Below are 18,769 nucleotides of genomic sequence, written 5' to 3'. Positions count from 1 at the left end.
TTTCTCTCAAGTCTGTTCCTCTGTTCCCATTCAGCTGGACTAATGCCGGTGTCCTGATCGGCTCATTTTCTTTCACACTCCACACACAATGAATCATCAAGTCTTGTCAACCTTTCTTCCTTGGCTCTTGAATCATCTCTGTCACCATAGCCTACTCTTAAAAATGATTAAGGAAGACAATTGAGGTGATACAAACAAACTTAGACACTTCACGAAGTGAACAGCCTCCATTCGGAGAACTGCCAAATGGGGCCAAAGGCAGGAAGCTTTTATAGGATGAAGAATAAAAGACCAAGGAAGAGACAAATAGAAAACATCTGATTGACTTGGGCCACATAGTCAACCTTATTGGGCTGAGAAGGCCAAGCATTGGCTCCGTGTCTAGGGATTGGTGACTGGATATATTGCACTTGTGGTCAAAATGAACATTACAAGGACACAAAAATTATCTAAGTTTTGGTTTGCTGGCATGGGGCCTCAGGGCAGGAGCAGCCCCATCATGGGCCTAGGAAGTCAGTTCAGCATTGCCATGGTTTCCAGACCTGCTACTTCAGTAGCTTCCTATCTGATCATCTTGCCTCTTTTACCAGCAAAGGGTACTTTTTTCTCAAAGTCAAACTTGATGAAGTAATTTCTCTGATGAAAAACCTTTAGTGGTACCCCATTCTACCCAAAAGATAAAACCAAGCTCCATTCCATAAAAACATTAAATACAGAATTATCATATGATTTATTGATTCCATTTTTGGGTGGTATATCCCCAAAAAAACTGAAAGCAGGAACAAGAACAGATATTAATAGCAGCATTATTCCCAATAGCCACAGGTGGAAGCAATACAAGTGCCAAGAATGGATAAATAGATAAACAAAATGTACTATGTTCATACTATGGAATATGGTTAAGCCTCAAAAGAAATAAACACTATGACATTGATGACCCTTGCCCTTATCTAAGTGAAATTAACCACTCACAGAAGGTCTAATACTGCACAATTCCACTTACCTGAGGCACCCAGAGCAGTCCAATTCATGTTTGACTTTGTACAGAAAGCAGAATGTGGCCACCAGAGGTTAGCAGCTGATGAGGGAGGAATAGGGAGTTAGTGTTTAATGGGTAAGGAGTTATAGTTTGGGAAGATGAATAAATTCTGGAGATGGATGGTGGTGATGGTTGTACAATGAGTTGTGCTTCATGCCTGTGAACTGTACACTTAAAATGGATAAAATGGTAAATTTATGTTATGCATATTCTACCACAATAAAAAAAGAAAAACAGACAAAATCCATCCAAGCCCCTCACTGTGGCTCATAAGGCCTTTACTGATTAGCACCCTACCCACAGCTCTCACCTCATCACCTACCACCTTCTCCTGCTGCTCCAGTCCTCAGAAGAACTCAACGTAAGGCCATTCGGTGAGCCTGTGGAGCCTTCTCCCCCTAGGCCTTGGTCCGACCACTCCCTCTGGCTGGTCTGCTCCTCTTCCCTCTCTCCCTGCTGCCCTCCTCCCACCCCTCCTGCGCTCACCGGTGAACTCCATTTACTTTAGCTCTGAGCGCATGCTTCTTTTTCAGGACGTCTTCTAGGGTCCTCCCCAGGTCTCCCCAAGCCATCCTATGCTCTCCTGTCACACCTCATATCACACAGAATGAAAATTGCTCATTTGCTTGTCTTCTGAGAACAGAATCAATGTCTTGCTCACCTTTGTATCTCCATCACTGTGTCCAGAATGGAGTCAGCCTCCATAACTACTTGTTGAATTCAGAAATCAATCTACAGATTTGCCTTAATCTAAAGATTTACTAAGAACTGCCTTTTTAAAAAAATGTTAGGACTCTAAGAATAATTTTTGGAGATAAAATCATCTTCACAGACTTTAATATATTACTGATGCTTTTTGACAAATCAAATAGTTCCCAAAAAATAAAGTTATAGGAGATACAGGTTATAATTAAAAGCTATGTAATATAATCAATATAAATGTACTTGTGTAATTGACCCTACAGAGATTCCACCATAATGGAAAACTCCTGAGGTTCCTAAAAACAACAGGTGTGCAGTATACCTTCTTTAACTAAGATCCACTAAAAACAGAATAAAACAAAAGTCAACCTTAGAAAAAAGAAAAATAGGGTTATAAATACAAAATGGGACATAAATAATACTGAGGGAAATTTTTAATTGTGCTATATTGTACATAGTTATTCACAGGTAATGAAATACTTCTGGCTGCTTTTCTGAGAAAATACATAATTCCAAAATGACTCAAGAAAAAATAAAAAGCGGAATGGACAGATAATCATGAAAGTAATACTTGTTAACATTGTATCCATAACATTTTTTTTTAATTTTGGTATCATTAATCTACAATTACATGAAGAACATTATGTTTACTAGGCTCCCCCCTTCACCAAGTCCCCCCCACATGCCCCTTCACAGTCACTGTCCATCAGCGTAGTAAGATGCTGTAAAATCACTACTTGTCTTCTCTGTGTTGCAAAGCCCTCCCCGTGCCCCCCATGCAATATAACAGCTAATAGTTAATGCCCTCTTTCTTTTTCCCTGCCCTTATCCCTCCCTTCCCACCCATCGTCCCCAGTCCCTTTCCCTTTGGTAACTGGTAGTCCAATCTTGGGTTCTGTGATTCTGCTGCTGTTTTGTTCCTTCAGTTTTCCTTTGTTATTATACTCCACATATGAGTGAAATCATTTGGTACTTGTTTTTCTCCGCCTGGCTTATTTCACTGAGCATAATACCCTCTAGCTCCATCCATGTTGTTATGAATGGTAGGATCTGTTTTTTTCTTATGGTTGAGTAATATTCCACTGTGTATATTTACTACATCTTCTTTATCCATTCGTCTACTGATGGACATTTACGTTGCTTCCATATCTTGGCTATTGTAAATAGTGCAACAATAAACATAGGGGTGCATCTGTCCTTTTCAAACTGGAGTGCTGCATTCTTAGGGTAAATTCCTAGAAGTAGAAATCCTGGGTCAAATGGTATTTCTGTTTTGAGCATTCTGAGGAACCTCCATACTGCTTTCCACAATGGTTGAACTAGTTTACATTCCCACCAGCAGTGTAGGAGGGTTTCTCCTTATTCCACAACCTCGCCAACATTTGTTGTTGTTTGTCTTTTTGATGACGGTGATCCTTACTGGTGTGAGGTGATATTGCATTGTGGTTTTAATTTGCATTTCTCTGATGATTAGCAATGTGGAGCATCTTTTCATGTGCCTGTTGGCCATCTGGATTTCTTCTTTAGAGAGCTGTCTATTCAGCTCCTCTGTCCATTTTTTAATTTGATTATTTGCTTTTTGTTGGTTGAAGTGTGTGAGCTCTTTATATATTTTGCATGTCAATCCTTTATCAGATCTGTCATTTATGAATATATTGTTCCATACTGTAGGATACCTTTTTGTTCTATTGATGGTGTCCTTTGCTGTACAGAAGCTTCTCAGCTTGATATAGTCCCACTTGTTCATTTTTGCCTTTGTTTCCCTTGCCCGGGGAGATATGTTCATGAAGAAGTCACTCATGTTTATGTCCATGAGATTTTTGCCTATGTTTTTTTCTAAGAGTTTTATGGTTTCATGACTTACATTCAGGTCTTTGATCCACTTGGAGTTTACTTTTGTGTATAGGGTTAGACAGTGATCCAGTTTCATTCTCTTACATGTAGCTGTCCAGTTTTACCAGCACCATCTGTTGAAGAGACTGTCATTTCCCCATTGTATGTCCATGGCTCCTTTATCGTGTATTAATTGCCATAGATGTTTGGGTTAATGTCTGGAGTCTCTATTCTGTTCCTGAGAGCCACTGCTCTGTGGCTCTGTTCTTGTTCCAGTACCCAATTGTCTTGATTACGGTGGTTTTGTAGTAGAGCTTGAGGTTGGGGAGTGAGATCCCCTCCACTTTATTCTTCCTTCTCAGGATTGCTTTGGCTACTTGGGGTCTTTGGTGCTTCCATATGAATTTTTGAACTATTTTTTCCAGTTCGTTGAAGAATGCTGTTGGTAATTTGATAGGGATTGCATCGAATCTGTATATTGCTTTGGGCAGGATGGCCATTTTGACGATATTAATTCTTCCTAGCCAGGAGCATGGGATGAGTTTCCATTTGTTAGTGACCTCTTTAATTTCTCTTAAGAGTGTCTTGTAGTTTTCAGGGTATAGGTCTTTCACTTCCTTGGTTAGGTTTATTCCTAGTTATTTTATTCTTTTTGATGCTATTGTGAATGGAATTGTTTTCCTGATTTCTCTTTCTATTAGTTTGTTGTTAGTGTATAGGAAAGCCACAGATTTCTGTGTGTTAATTTTGTATCTTGAAACTTTGCTGAATTCCGATATTAGTTCTAGTAGTTTTGCAGTGGAGTATTTAGGGATTTTTATGTACAATATCATGTCATCTGCAAATAGTGACAGTTTGACTTCTTCTTTACCAATATGAATTCCTTGTATTTCTTTGTTTTGTCTGATTGCCCGTGGCTAGGACCTCCAGTACTATGTTGAATAACAGTGGGGAGAATGGGCATCCCTGTCTTGTTCCCGATCGCAGAGGAAAAGCTTTCAGCCTCTAGCTGTTCAGTATGATGTTAGCTGTGGGTTTATCATATATGGCCTTTATTATGTTGATGTACTTGCCCTCTATGCCCATTTTGTTGAGAGTTTTTATCATGAATGGATGTTGAATTTTGTTGAATGCTTTTTCAGCATCTATGGAGATGATCATGTGGTTTTTGTCCTTTTTGTTGATGTGGTGGATGATGTTGATGGATTTTCGAATGTTGTACCATCCTTGCATCCCTGGGATGAATTCCACTTGGTCATGGTGTATGATCCTCTTGATGTATTTTTGAATTCAGTTTGCTAATATTTTGTTGAGTATTTTTGCATCTACATTCATCAGGGATATTGGTCTGTAGTTTTCTTTTTTGGTGGGATCTTTGCCTGGCTTTGGTATTAGGGTGATGCTGGCTTCATAGAATGAGTTTGGGAGTATTTCCTCCTCTTCTATTTTATGGAAAACTTTAAGAAGAATGGGTATTATGTCTTCTCTGTATGTCTGATAAAATTCGGGGGTAAATCCATCTGGCCCGGGGGTTTTGTTCTTGGGTAGTTTTTTATTACTGATTCAATTTTGTTGCTGGTAATTGGTCTGTTTAGATTTTCTGTTTCTTTCTGGGTCAGTCTTGGAAGGTTGTATTTTTCTAGGAAGTTGTCCATTTCTCCTAGGTTTTCCAGCTTGTTAGCATATAGGTTTTCATAGCATTCTCTAGTAATTCTTTGTATTTGTGTGGGGTCTGTCATGATTTTTCCTTTCTCATTTATGATTCTGTTGATGTGTGTTGACTCTCTTTTTCTCTTAACAAGTCTGGCTAGAGGCTTTTCTATTTTGTTTATTTTCTTGAAAAAACAGCTCTTGGTTTCATTGATTTTTTTTTCTATTGTTTTATTCTTGTCAATTTTATTCATTTCTTCTCTGATCTTTATTATGTCCCTCCATCTGCTGACCTTAGGCCTCATTTGTTCTTCTTTTTCCAATTTCAATAATTGTGATATTAGACTATTCATTTGGGATTGTTCTTTCATCTTTAAATATGCCTGGATTGCTAGCTATATACTTTCCTCTTAAGACTGCTTTTGCTGTGTCCCACAGAATTTAGGGCTTTGTGTTGTTGTTGTCATTTGTTTCCACATATTGCTGGATCTCCATTTGAATTTGGTCATTGATCCATTGATTATTTAGGAGCATGTAGTTAAGCCTCCATGTGTTTGTGAGCCTTTCTGCTTTCTTTGTACAATTTATTTCTAGTTTTATACCTTTGTGGTCTGAAAAGTTGGTTGGTAGGATTTCAATCTTTTTGAATTTACTGAGGCTCTTTTTGTGGCCTCGTATATGTTCTGTTCAGGAGAATGTTCCATGTGCACTTGAGAAGAATGTGTATCCTGTTGCTTTTGGATGTAGAGTTCTATAGATGTCTATTAGGTCCATCTTTTCTGGTGTGTTATTCATTGCCTGTGTCCTTACTTATTTTCTGTCTGGTGGATTTGTCCTTTGGAGTTAGTGGTGTGTGAAAGTCTCGCAAAATGAATACATTGCCTTCTATTTCTTCCTTTAATTCTGTTAGTATTTGTTTCACATATGTTGGTGCTCCTGTACTGGGTGCATAGATGTTTATAATGGTTATATCCTCTTGTTGGACTGAGCCCTTTATCATTGTGTAATGTCCTTCTTTATCTCTTGTTACTTTCTTTATTTTGAAGTCTATTTTGTCTGATAATAGTATTGCAACACCTGCTTTTTTCTCTCTCTGTTGTTTGCGTGAAAAATCTTTTTCCATCCCTTGACTTTTAATCTGTGCATGTCTTTGGGTTTGAGGTGAGTCTCTTGTAAGCAGCATATAAATGGGTCTTGTTTTTTTATCCATTCTATTATTCTGTGTCTTGATTGATGCATTCAGTCCATTTACATTTAGGGTGATTATTGAAAGATATGTACTTATTGCCATTGCAGGATTTAGATTCATGGTTACCAAAGGTTCAAGGTTAGCTTGTTTACTACTTTACTGTCTAACTTAACTCGCTTACTGAGCTATTATAAACACAGTCTGATGATTATTTCTCTCCCTTCTTATTCCTCCTCCTCTATTCTTCATATGTTGGTTGTTTTGTTCTGTGCTCTTTTTAGGGGTGCTCCCATCTAGAGCAGTCCCTCTAAGATACCCTGTAGAGGTGGTTTGTGGGAGGCAAATTCCCTCAACTTTTGCTTGTCTGGGAATTGTTTAATCCCTCCTTCATATTTAAATGATAGTCATGCTGGATACAGTATCCTTGGTTCAAGGCCCTTCTGTTTTGTTGCATTAAATATATCATGCCATTCTCTTCTGGCCTGTAAAGTTTCTGTTGAGAAGTCCGATGATAGCCTGATGGGTTTTCCTTTGTAGGTGACCTTTTTTCTCTCTCTGGCTGCCTTTAATTCTCTGTCCTTGTCCTTGATCTTTGCCATTTTAATTATTATGTGTCTTGGTGTTGTCCTCTTTGGGTCCCACCTCTCGAGAGTTCTGTGTACCTCCGTAGTCTGAGCAACTATTTCCTCCCCCAGTTTGGGGAAGTTCTCAGCAATTATTTCTTCAAAGACACTTTCTATCCCTTTTTCTCTCTCTTCTTCTTCTGGTACCCCTATAATGCGGATATTGTTCCTTTTGGATTGGTCACACAGTTCTCTTAATATTGTTTCATTCCTAAAGATCCTTTTATCTCTCTCTGCGTCAGCTTCTATGCGTTCCTGTTCTTTGGTTTCTATTCCATCAATGGCCTCTTGAATCTTATCCATTCTGCTTATAAATCCTTCCAGAGTTTGTTTTACTTCTGTAATCTCCCTCCAGACATCTGTATTCTCCCTCCGAACTTCATCCTTAGCTCTTGCATATTTCTCTGCAGCTCTGTCAGCATGTTTATGATTTCTATTTTGAATTATTTTTCAGGGAGACTGGTTAGGTCTGTCTCTGGAGCTCCACTTTCAGGTGTTGTCTGAACTATCTTGGACTGGACTAAATTTTTTTGCCTTTTCATGGTGATAGCGATGGCTGGAGGCAGGTTGTGGGTGTGCCAGCTGGGAGAAGAAAGACCTTTCCTGCGTGCTGGATGCCTTGCCCTTCTCCACTGACTGTGTCAGTTACCTGCACTCCTGGAGCAGCCACTGGGTTAGTCCCCTAAGCTGCTGTGGGTGGGATCTCCATCAGAGCAGCGCGGAGCCCTGCAGGGAGTGGCAGGCATGCCAGGTGCACTCCTCCATGATAGCGGCGCCCCTGCTGGGCAGCTGTGTGCCGGCAGCAGTGTTTGGGTCTGGCCCCGGCAGCTGTGCATTGAGCTAGGATTCCGGTCAGCTGCTGGGAGCGTGCCTGCTCCCTCTGGCTCCACTGCAGGTGCTCGTGGGGCTCTCCTGCATGGGCCTCTACAGGGCTCCTCTGGCTCCACTGCCACTGGTGCACACAAGCCGTACCTGGGCTGTTTGGTTGCCACCACTGTGGGCTCGCCCAAGCCTCTCCTGGTCTCCTCTGGTGCCATTGGCACATGCTATCTGCTCCCAGTCCCTTCCCATGCAGCTGCCCCTGGCATGCACTGCCACTCTCCCACTACTGGTCCTGTGTGTCGGGGTCCACGCCAGTTGGAAGAATGACTGGCAGGCTGCTTAGTGCCATGAGGGGCTTCAGAGCTGCGCTGCCTCCCTGGGGTTTATGGTGCCTAAGGTTCCCCGGGATTCCCAGCTCCTGGCTAAGTGTGTCTGGACGACTTCGTCCAGCTATGGGGTCCCTGTCTCTTTAAGACTAACAGAAAGCACCCGCTTTTCCTTTGTCTCAGGGGCGCTGGTTGCAGGGACCTGCACACAGGTTTTGCTTTTCCCTTTCTCTAATATCCAGCATCCCGTGCACCTTGTATCTGCGCTCCAGGTGTGGATTTCTAGAGCTGGTTGTTTAGCACTCATGGGCTTTACTCCCGCCCCATTCTGACTCCTTTCTTCCCACCAGGTTCTGGGGTGAGGAAGTGTTCAGGCCCCGCCTGGCTGTGGCTTGTATCTTACACCCTTCGTGTGATGTTGAGTTCTCACAGATGTAGGTGTATACTGGCTGTTGTACTGCATCCACTGGTGTCTCTTTTAGGAATAGTTGTATTTATTGTATTTTCATAAATATATATGCTTTGGGGAGGAGATTTCCTCTGAACTACTCACACCGCCATCTTCCCATGATCAGATATATCCATAACATTTTATGGTGATTTCTTTCAAACTTGTAAAAGATCTTTTCTGACAATATAGAAAACATGGAATTCTACTCAACTAATTTTGTTTAAATATTAGTATCCTAATATTAAAACATGACCCAGATAGCTGAATAAATTGAAAACTGTAGGTTTCTGGAATCTGTATTTTTCCTTCCCTTCTCTGTCCCTGGCCAATTCTTTTCACCTAATTTTTGCATTTCAGCAAATTCTCAGTTGTTTAGAGATTTTCCAGATACCTTAGTCCTTCAAGTGCGCTTCCAGAAAATGGTTATTTATTTAGTCAGTCTTAATCTCTGAGGGTGGAGGGGTCCCAGCTTTTTCACCTCTGAGGCCCAGCACCCTCTCTGTGCCTTCTCCCAGAACTCAGACTAACAACCACATGTTCCCTTATTAAATCTAAAGGGAAATTGGACCATGGGTCAACCCTCAGTGTATCTTAGAATTAACTCTTATGGTCAATAAGCAGTAATGCAGGAAACAAATCCACTTTACACAGCCCCCTTCGGGTGCTCTTACACTTACAAATGGCTTTGAACTTGAACCATTTAGATTTCCAGAATATTTCAGTAACCTGATTTAATTACTTTAAAGAGTGATTACTCAAGGTAGAAATTACTTTACAAAGGAAGCAAGGGAATAGCCCAGATATAAACCCAAGCATATATGGTCAATTAATATATGATAAAGGAGCCATGGACGTACAATGGGGAAATGACAGCCTCTTCAACAATTGGTGTTGACAAAACTAGACAGCTACATGTAAGACAATGAAACTGGATTATTGTCTAACCCCATACACAAAAGTAAACTCAAAATGGATCAAAGACATGAATGTAAGTCATGAAACCATAAAACTCTTAGAAGAAAACATAGGCAAAAATCTCTTGAATATAAACATGAGCAACTTTTTCCTGAACGCATCTCCTCGGGCAAGGGAAACAAAATCAAAAATGAACAACTGGGACTACATCATGCTAAAACTCTCCTGTACAGCAAAGGATACCATCAGCAGAACAAAAAGGCATTCTACAGTATGGGAGAATATATTTGTAAATGACGTATCTGACAAGGGGTTAACATCCAAAATATATAAAGAACTCACACGCTTCAACACCCAAAAAGCAAATAACCCTATTAAAAAATGGGTGGAGGATCTGAACAGACACTTCACCAAAGAAAAAATTCAGATGGCCAACAGGCCCATGAAAAGATACTCCACATCGCTAATTATCAGGGACTCTGTGGCATCTTACTACACTGATGGACAGTGACTACAATGGGCTATGGCGGGGGGACTTGATAATAAGGGTGAAGGTAATAACCATTGTTTTTCTTGTGAAACCTTCATAAGAGTGATTATCAATGATACCTTAATAAATAAATAAATAAATTATATATATATATATATATAAAGAAGCAAGGGAAGAAAAATGTCTAATGCTTTCTTTCACCATGATCTGGACTATCTTAAAACATTGATCTCTGTATTCATTCTTGGCTAAATTATACTGCAGAAATCCCGAGTTTTAGTGGCTAATATCAAGGGCTTATTTCTCACTCAGATTTCATGCCCTTCGTGGGTTAGCTCCCCCTTGTATTCATTCCAGGACTCAGGATGCAGGAGCAGCCCTATTTGGTAGTAAGTGTTTTTGTGGCAAGAAGGAAAAGACAAATGCAGACCAGGGTGTGGCTCTGGGCCTCCTTGGACATTCGTCACTTTTACTCTCCCTTAATTGGCCAAAGCGAGATGTCAGTGCGTATGGAGATACAATGCTTTTACAGGGAGGAGAAGGAAGTAACTGGAAATCACATAACCTGTTAGAGTACACACTCTTGCTCTGAAGTATTTATTTCCCTGTCCTCGGCCACAAAACATGCTCATCCCCTCCCCAAGGGAAACACCCAAAGTCCCACCCAATTACAGCATGAGACTCAAGATCAGGAATTTCACGACATACATCCAATCTGGGTGTGGTTCATCTTGATCTGGAAACAGGAACTTTTTAAAAAGACAAATTACACCCGTAAGCTCACACACACACACACACATACACACACTCACAGATAGTGATGGAACAGGGTCAGGTTAATCACCAAAACCAGAAAGTGAAAAGGTGGAAGACACATCGCGGTTAAAGGCTCAGAGCAATTCTGAAATCCCGTTGAACAGACCTTGTGGAGAGGAATCGTCCTTGATCAGACCCTAGTTCTGCTTCCGGCAGATTACTCTTGATTTCAAGTGTGGTTCCCGCCCTCACCAGCAGGCGGAGCTGTCCTCTCCCGCCCTTTTCCAGTGCTCACTGATGAGGGTATAGGAAGGTAAGCCTTCTTGGGCTGCGCGGTTTATCTTCACAACGGCTTCTGCCAGTAGAAGTTTGGGGAGCCCAGAGGTCATTTTCAGTTCTGACCAGTCGTAGAGTGTCTTTGAATCCCAAGCTGTTGGCTCTTGCCTGGGGTAGCTCTCTCAAAAACTTATTTTTTTAAATCTATTTTATTTCAATTGGTTTCTGCTAATAGCACACTCACAATTGTTTTTGAGACATACCTCTCACTAGACTTAATAGTCAGCTTCCTGGGTGAGTTACTTAACATAGTCAAAGGAACACTTTGATTTGTTTTAAGAGGCCTGTATTATTATTCACAGCATTTCTTAATTTCATCTCTTCCTAGTCAGAAATGAGAAACAATGGCTTCTTTCAACCCTGCCAAGACCAGGAGTTTCTGGGTTGTCTATCCCAGCTTCCTAACCAGCCAATTCTTTCCTGAGTTCATCTCTTTATTTGTTAATTAAGGTATAATTAACATTTAACCTTATATGAGTTTCATGTGTAGAGGATATTGATTCAATATTTGTATATATTCTGAAATGATCACCACAATAAATCCAGTTACCATCCACCATGACAAATAATTACACATTTTTTTCTTGTGATGAGCACGTTTAGTATCTACTCTCCTAGCAACTTGCAAATACACAGTACAGTATTGCTAACTAGTCACCATACTGTGTGTTATTCTTATGTGTTTTGTATTATTTATTAACTGGATTTATGTATTTATTAACTCGACATTTGTATCTCTTTATCCCTTTCACCCATTTCAACCACTTCCCACTCCCTGCTTCTGGCAACCCCCAGTATGTTCTCTGTATCTATGAGTTTGGGTGTTTTTGTTTTTTCTTTGTTTTCAGATTCATAATCCACTTGAGCTCATGCATCGTTTGTCTCTCTCCTTCTAACTGATTTCACTCTGAGCTCATTTCTTTCTTGTAACATCATGGCCGATGCACAGTGCAACGAGAACATGCCATTTTCCAAAATTTTACCTAAAGCCACAAACTCATGGAAAATGTCTCTGTCCTCCAAGTTATCATTGGCAATTATTTCACCAAATGTTTTGCTGTTGCATAACATCCTTCCAGCCTCCAGGAACAGTTTCCTCTCACTTCTCACTGCCTGGCCCTGGAACCCACACATCATGTTTCAGGATATTGGTTATGGACGCCTCTCCCGTCTGTGTGCTAATTCCTGTATTGTTGACTTAAACCAAATTATGCCATGGTAGAAAACAAGCCCACAATCTTTATGGCTAACAATCAAAGGCATTTCATACATTATTTTGTCTTTCTTGACTATCTGCAGTTTCCCCACTATATCCGCATACTGGGACCCAGGCATAAGGAGCAGCCCCTTGGTCGGGGATGCAGGCTAATGACAGAGGGAAAAGACCAAGTGACAGAGCCACACAATGGCTTGTAAGCTTCAGCGGTATGAGGCCTAGGTGACTTCCACTCACATTTCATTAGCCAAGAAAGTGAGATGAGCAAACCTGATAGAAATGGGGTGGGAAAGTATTATCCTCTCCCTAGGATGGGAAGAATAGCTGGGAATGCTACACCTCCCCTTCAGCTTCTCTTCCTCCTAAACCCGACTTTGACCATATGTTTTATCCTGTTAGAACAATATACAAATTGAAAGCAAGATGCGGATTGCTGGCTTCTGAGGAGGTTGTAGAATTTTTAGAGACATACACGTGGTCTGAATTGTGAGACAACTCCAAAGTAGGTGAGGTGTGGAGGGGTGACAGCAGATGGCTGGGCGAGAAGGAAATCCAACTAGCAGGTGGCATTTCTTTTCTCCAAGAGTCTCAATTGAGGGGGTTATGTTGCATTCACTGTATTCCCAATAAGGCTCTGCAAGTTCCAAAGTATGCCTGGAGCTGAACATGACAGAAAACTGCTCATCTGATATCCCGAGAAGCTTGGAGAAGTTTCCACAGAGGAGCTTAGGGCTTAGGGGTTGCTGGTCAGGCCCCAAGTGGAGTTCTCACCCCCCATGTGCCTAAATCCTCGCTCCACTTTATCTCCACAGTTTGACATGCAAAGGATAACTCTGGAAGAGCTGAAGCATATCCTCTACCACGCCTTCCGGGACCACTTAACAATGAAGGACATTGAGAACATCATCATCAATGAGGAGGAGAGCCTGCAGGAGACCTCGGAGAATTGCCAAACAGAGTTTGAAGGAGGTAGGCAACCTGCTTCTGCTCTTTTCTTGGGCTGAGCTCACCCTCTGCATGAAAAATGTGTTTACAGACTCCTGTGCTGAGGTGGCCTTGTACTGATGTCAAGGATCCAGGACTGAGGCTAAAAGATCCTTTTTGCAAAGATGCAGTAGGTTGAGGGTTTTTTTTCTCAAACTTAGCATTTTTGTAGGACCTCTATGACCCTGTCCTTCCTCCAGTGATTTTTTGACATCTGTGATTAGGTGTGTGGCCCCGTGGTGTGTGTCACCAGTGGGTGCTGCAAGGGGTGGTGCAGAAAGCCTTCTTGGGCTGTGGATCAAGTCCAGTGGCTAATTGTACAAGTCCAGGGCAAACTTGGATCAAGTCCAGTGGCTAATTGTACAACCTTGGGCAAAGGATGTGCCTTCTCTGAGTGGGTTTCCTTCTCTATACACACCAGGGTCATTACACCTCCTTCACAGGATCCTCAGGAACGGATTGCCTCTATGCTATGCTCCCTGAGTGCACTGGCCAGAAAGAGCCCTGCTCATTAAAGGACTGCCACGAGCTTAACCAAGTAGTTACAGAAGGAATGAGTGCTTCTGGGGCCCAAAGCACACCCATGGGAAACCATTTTTCTTGGGTTCAAGAAAGAAAAAAAAATCCAACAGCCTACCTTATCCCCTTAGGCAGTGGAGAGTTCCAGGGAAGCTAAATGATTAAATCCCTCTCTCCAACTTTGAAAATCAGAACTGCTTTAACAGCTCTGATGTATAGAAAAAAAAATTAATTACATTAAAACGACAAGCAGGCTACCAGCAATTTTTAACTTGTTCAATACTGAGATTTCTTAAAGAGGTCACACTATTATTTTCTAGAACATTTAAACAAGTCAATAAACATGGTTGGTAGACTATCCCGTGGACACCAGGAGGGCATTTGGTCTCCTTGTCTGGGGCTGGCACGCTAGAGCTGGCTAAGCCCCGTAGCAGGGAGGCTGTGAGGGCTGAGCTAGTGCAGGTGGCCTCGGCAGCTCCCTCAGTCCTGGGCTCCCACTGGCCCTGCCTGGCCTGCATGGCTGCCTCAGTGCACAGGATTGAAGGCCATGCATTAAACAGGAAGCAGGAGATGGCTTGGCTTGTACTACAAGGTAACAGACTAAATTAATTCAAGCCAAGGAAGTGAGCATGGAGTGGTGGGGACTCTGGTAAACTTAAGAGCAATGCCCCCTTCTAAAGATGTTCAAATTTAAAATTTTCAAAAATGCCATGTACAGCAGGCAAATCCCAGTTGGCGCCCAGAAGCTGCGTTGGTCTTCTTGCCTGGGACACCTGGGCTGTGGTATCAGTGACTGTGTTTGGAGTTGGAGCCACACAGACCACCCACAAGCAGGATGGCCACAGACAATGCCACTTTCAGCAGGACAGGCAGGGGGTAGGGAGAGAGAGATCCACTAAAACTTGGGAAAACAGCAGGCCTGGCCCCATTCCTAGGTGACAGACCATATGCACAAACAGTGGAAGCCCTGGGGCTCTAGCCCCCCCGCCTTCAGTGAGTACTGTGGTAGGAAGAGTATTTCTGGGAATCTCATTTTCCATGAGTCTTTGTTCGTGAATCAGTGTTTTATTCAGAGAAATGTTACGAGCCGTAGTAATTTTTGGAAAGGTCAGATGGGCTGGGAAGTAATTTGAACTCTAAGGTATGTCTTTTATTGCTCAAAAGCTCATACATTAACAAGATGAATGACTGACAAAGGGATTTCCAAGTAGAAATCCTCCTGAATCTGCTTTAATGATTCATACATACAGCATTGCTAACTCTACAGTTCAAGGGATCGTGCATAAGTGCCAGTCACTGTATTAAATGTATTAAAATTCATGGTCTTATTTAACAGAAGGAACATTATTTTATATTGAACACATTCATTTTTTGAATGACCTGCACAATATTGGTTATATAATCCCATTTGAATTTTTCCATGTCAGAGGTGGGTTTTTTATTTTTTAAACATTATGTCAGTGCTGGTTGGCCTCAAACCCAAGCTTATTCATTTGTGTTTAGGTTTAAGTTTTCTAATCTCTGATACAATCAGTCACTGATGAGTATATTTAATGCACAGCCCTGACTGTGTTCAGGAAAGGGCCTCTCTGATTGTATTTTGGGCAAAGGTGTCGTCTAGGATGAGATGATGCATAGGCACCATGTTCACCCCTGGTGCCCTAGGACTGAGAGAGTCCATTTGAGACTAACCTTGAGTTCATTTAAGACTGACCTTGGCCCCACTCTTCTGTTTGTCTCTCACACCCCATGCCCACAGAGACCTGTTAGCAATTTGAGCCTCTCACTTTCTCCACTGATGTAAGATTGCACAATTGCATTGCTTACACCTCCTCCATTTCCTCACTCTGCTCTCAGTCCTGAGCCCTTTGGACCCATCCTGTCACCTCAGCTGTCAACTCCTTGCTGTCTGCTCTTGCCCCTGGCCAGGGCCACATGCCCGTCCAGCCACTTCAACCATGATTTGCCTGACATCTCGAAATCCCCTCCCTGAACTTCCACCACCCCAAGCAGGACATTTCCCCTAGACCCCCACTCAAGCTGCCTCCTCTCCGGCTGCTCCCACCGAGGAAGTGCTTCCTCTTGCTCTACTTAGAGCTTCGCTGCAACAAGTACGTACCCGTGCTGATTAGCTCACCTATAAATCTGGGTGATCCATGTGGATTGGAAATGCTTTGACATGCTTTCCTTCATGTCAAAGAAAGGAATCAGTGAGAAATAAAAACCTAAAGGTGCAGAAGGTCTTTGCTTTGATAAGGCAAAGGGCACATGTGTCTCTGAGCAAGGAAGGAGGAGATGGGCAATGAAACAGATGTTTTGTGGCAGAGATGGAATTTAAACCAGCCCACATCAGACGGTTTTGAGCTGAGTGAAGTGGAAGTCAAGGCTGAGATTCTGGAGTGTGGAAAAGGTTTGAAAATGCTGCCATGGGCAACCTGTGTGTAAAGAACCAATTAGAAATGGACAGGAGGACTTCCAGATACCAACAGCAACATCTTATGACAGTGACCAGATTTTTCACTTTTATTAATCTTGAGTCTGGTACTTTTACAAAGGTGTTCAGATTCTGTACATTAATTCAGGAAATACAATTATTCCTTCCACATGAATGGAAGAAGAAGAGAGAAATAAATCAGGAGCATAAAGTAGAGATTTAGGGCTTTTTATGTCGTTTTAGTTTTCATTTTGGCTTGATTTTATTTTATTTGTTTGATTTCTAGATCCATACAAACAACACACACACAGCCCCTCACACATTCCCATATGCCTTTATCTTTATGGTAGGTAGGTTTCTGTGATCATAAGCAAGTAGCAATATTTCTTCTTCTCCCAAAGAAAGGACAAGGAGAAATAGGATTAAATTCCAAGCTGCACATGAGGAAAGCTTTCCTGACTTCTTCAGGGAACCCTGAATTGGGGGTTCATGTTACGTATAGAACCCATTTTCTTAGAGCAACAAAAGAAGTCATCTTAGAGCAACAAGAGAAGGCAGGGAAGAGCCTGGAAGAATCTAGTTCAAGGACTCTGAAGTGGACCTTTGCTTCACCCCCGCCTGGCTTCGGAATGGGAAAGCATTCAGACTGAGTCAGGCACTTGATCAGGTGCCAGCCACTGTGCCATGTGCTTTGTGCCTGAGGTCAACTAAGCCCAGTGAATTCAGGGGCTCCCTGATGTCACCCACTAGTTCACAACCTATCTAGGTTCCCAGTCCCATGAGAATATTTGGTTACAAGTGGGACCTGAGGTACTTCTGAGCCCTCAGATCTTTTTGAATTCCTTTATTAAGATAAATGATGTTCTGAGACATTAGTTGTCAATATTTGTGTTCTAATTATTTGGAATAATACGGAGGTCAGCACCACCAAATATGGGTTAGGTGTAAAATGATGTGACTACCCACAATGCCCATTTTGCTACGTAACAGAGTTTTAAGATGTTTTGCTTCAGTTTGACCCAATGTAGTCACCATACATTTTGTTTATGGAGAACATAAGCTCAGGGACACTGAAGGGCAAGCTTGTATCTTAGTATTTGGTTCTAGTTGCTGACATATATGAATCTGAGTGGTCTTGTGGTTAAACTTGCCTTTCACCAGGTCCTTATGATGTGTTCCTGTGACAAATTATACTATATATTAAGTTTGATTTACTGAGTAACTCATATTGATACAGCCCAGGAGGGAAGAGATAGAGGAAAACTGCCTGGCATGCCTGCCAGATGCTGGTCATTTTTAACACAGTCAACTGACCTGTCAGCATGGCTTGAGAAAGAAGTTCTGCCTCACTGTGGTTTAGATAAGGAAACAGAGGCTCAGCAAGGTGGAGTGATTTGTCCAAAGTAAGGATCTGAGTCCAGGTCTACCTGACAAAGCCCCGCCCTGGCCTCTTCATTTGTCACCTGGCTCCTTTACCTGGGTAGAGGTGTTTCAGAGGTTCCTTACAGAATGGGGCTTCATCATCATTACTCATTTTCCATTTCATCTCCAATGAAATCACACTATATCTGGAAGTTGAAAAAAGTGCAGCAAGATCTGTGTGTGAGCCCTTTCAAGACACATCCCCCAAATGTTGTCCCTAAATGGAATACCAGCTGTCATATTTTTCTAGACATTCTGACAACATGCATGGCAGAGGGAAGTAAAGCAAAATCATCAACTGGGGAATAAATAGTTTCTGTGAAAGTCATGGCAGAGCTGCTCTGCCCATTCAATGCCTTGGTATGATGGACAAGGGAAACAAATGTCGAGGGAGGTGACACGGGCCAGGTAGCCCCAGAAGCATCGCTGTGCAGATGTGTGGGTTCTGTCCCCGGCCCTGTGTAGACCAGCTGCACGACCTTGGGAAAGTTATTTTAACTCTCTGAGCCTAATTTTCTTCATCAGTCCCATGCCAGGACAAGACAATGATGGCCACACTCACATTAAAAAGTTTCTGGGCTCAGTGGAAGGTCAGATAAAATTTGCAGCCAAATCCAAGGTCTCCAACTTGACCATCCGTGCTGAAGTCACAACGGTCCTATTGGAGTGACAGATGCACACCTGGATGGGGAGACTTGCCCTATCACCTGGCCATTCAGGTTGGGTATTTCAGGCCCATCCAAACGAAAATGGCATGCTTTGTCATCTACGCCATCTGCTCCTGGCTCTCCTGGTGCTACGGCTTTCCTGAAATAGCACACAGGTGCTACCTGTGTCTCCTTGGATAGATGTAGGAGGTTAAGGTGTAGCTGAGGTCCACAGCAGGTGATAAGACAGGAGACAGTTTACAAAGAGATTTGGGACATGAGACGAAAAAGGAATTTTCTATTATTTGGGTACTTTCATAGCAAACCCATAGGAATGTTTTCTGGAGCCATGAGTGAGGAATTGAGATTCTGAGAAGCAGGATGGAGATCTGGAAAGCTGTTTTTGCTAAATAGA

General features: G+C 42.1%; 1 protein-coding gene across 1 annotated transcript in view; it reads left to right on the top strand.

The window, feature by feature from the left end:
* Positions 1 to 18,769, top strand: part of CALN1 (calneuron 1) — a 481,060-nt gene that overhangs the window by 448,220 nt on the left and 14,071 nt on the right. Inside the window, exon 5 of the mRNA XM_037003059.2 lies at positions 13,161 to 13,317. Coding sequence (XP_036858954.1) covers positions 13,161 to 13,317 — 157 coding nt within the window. The remainder of the gene's footprint in view (positions 1 to 13,160; positions 13,318 to 18,769) is intronic.

The sequence above is a fragment of the Manis javanica genome, chromosome 10 (assembly GCF_040802235.1).
Source record: "Manis javanica isolate MJ-LG chromosome 10, MJ_LKY, whole genome shotgun sequence".
Lineage (NCBI taxonomy): Eukaryota > Metazoa > Chordata > Mammalia > Pholidota > Manidae > Manis > Manis javanica.
Note: the sequence above shows the minus strand (reverse complement) of the source record. Positions and strands in the feature narration are given on the sequence as shown.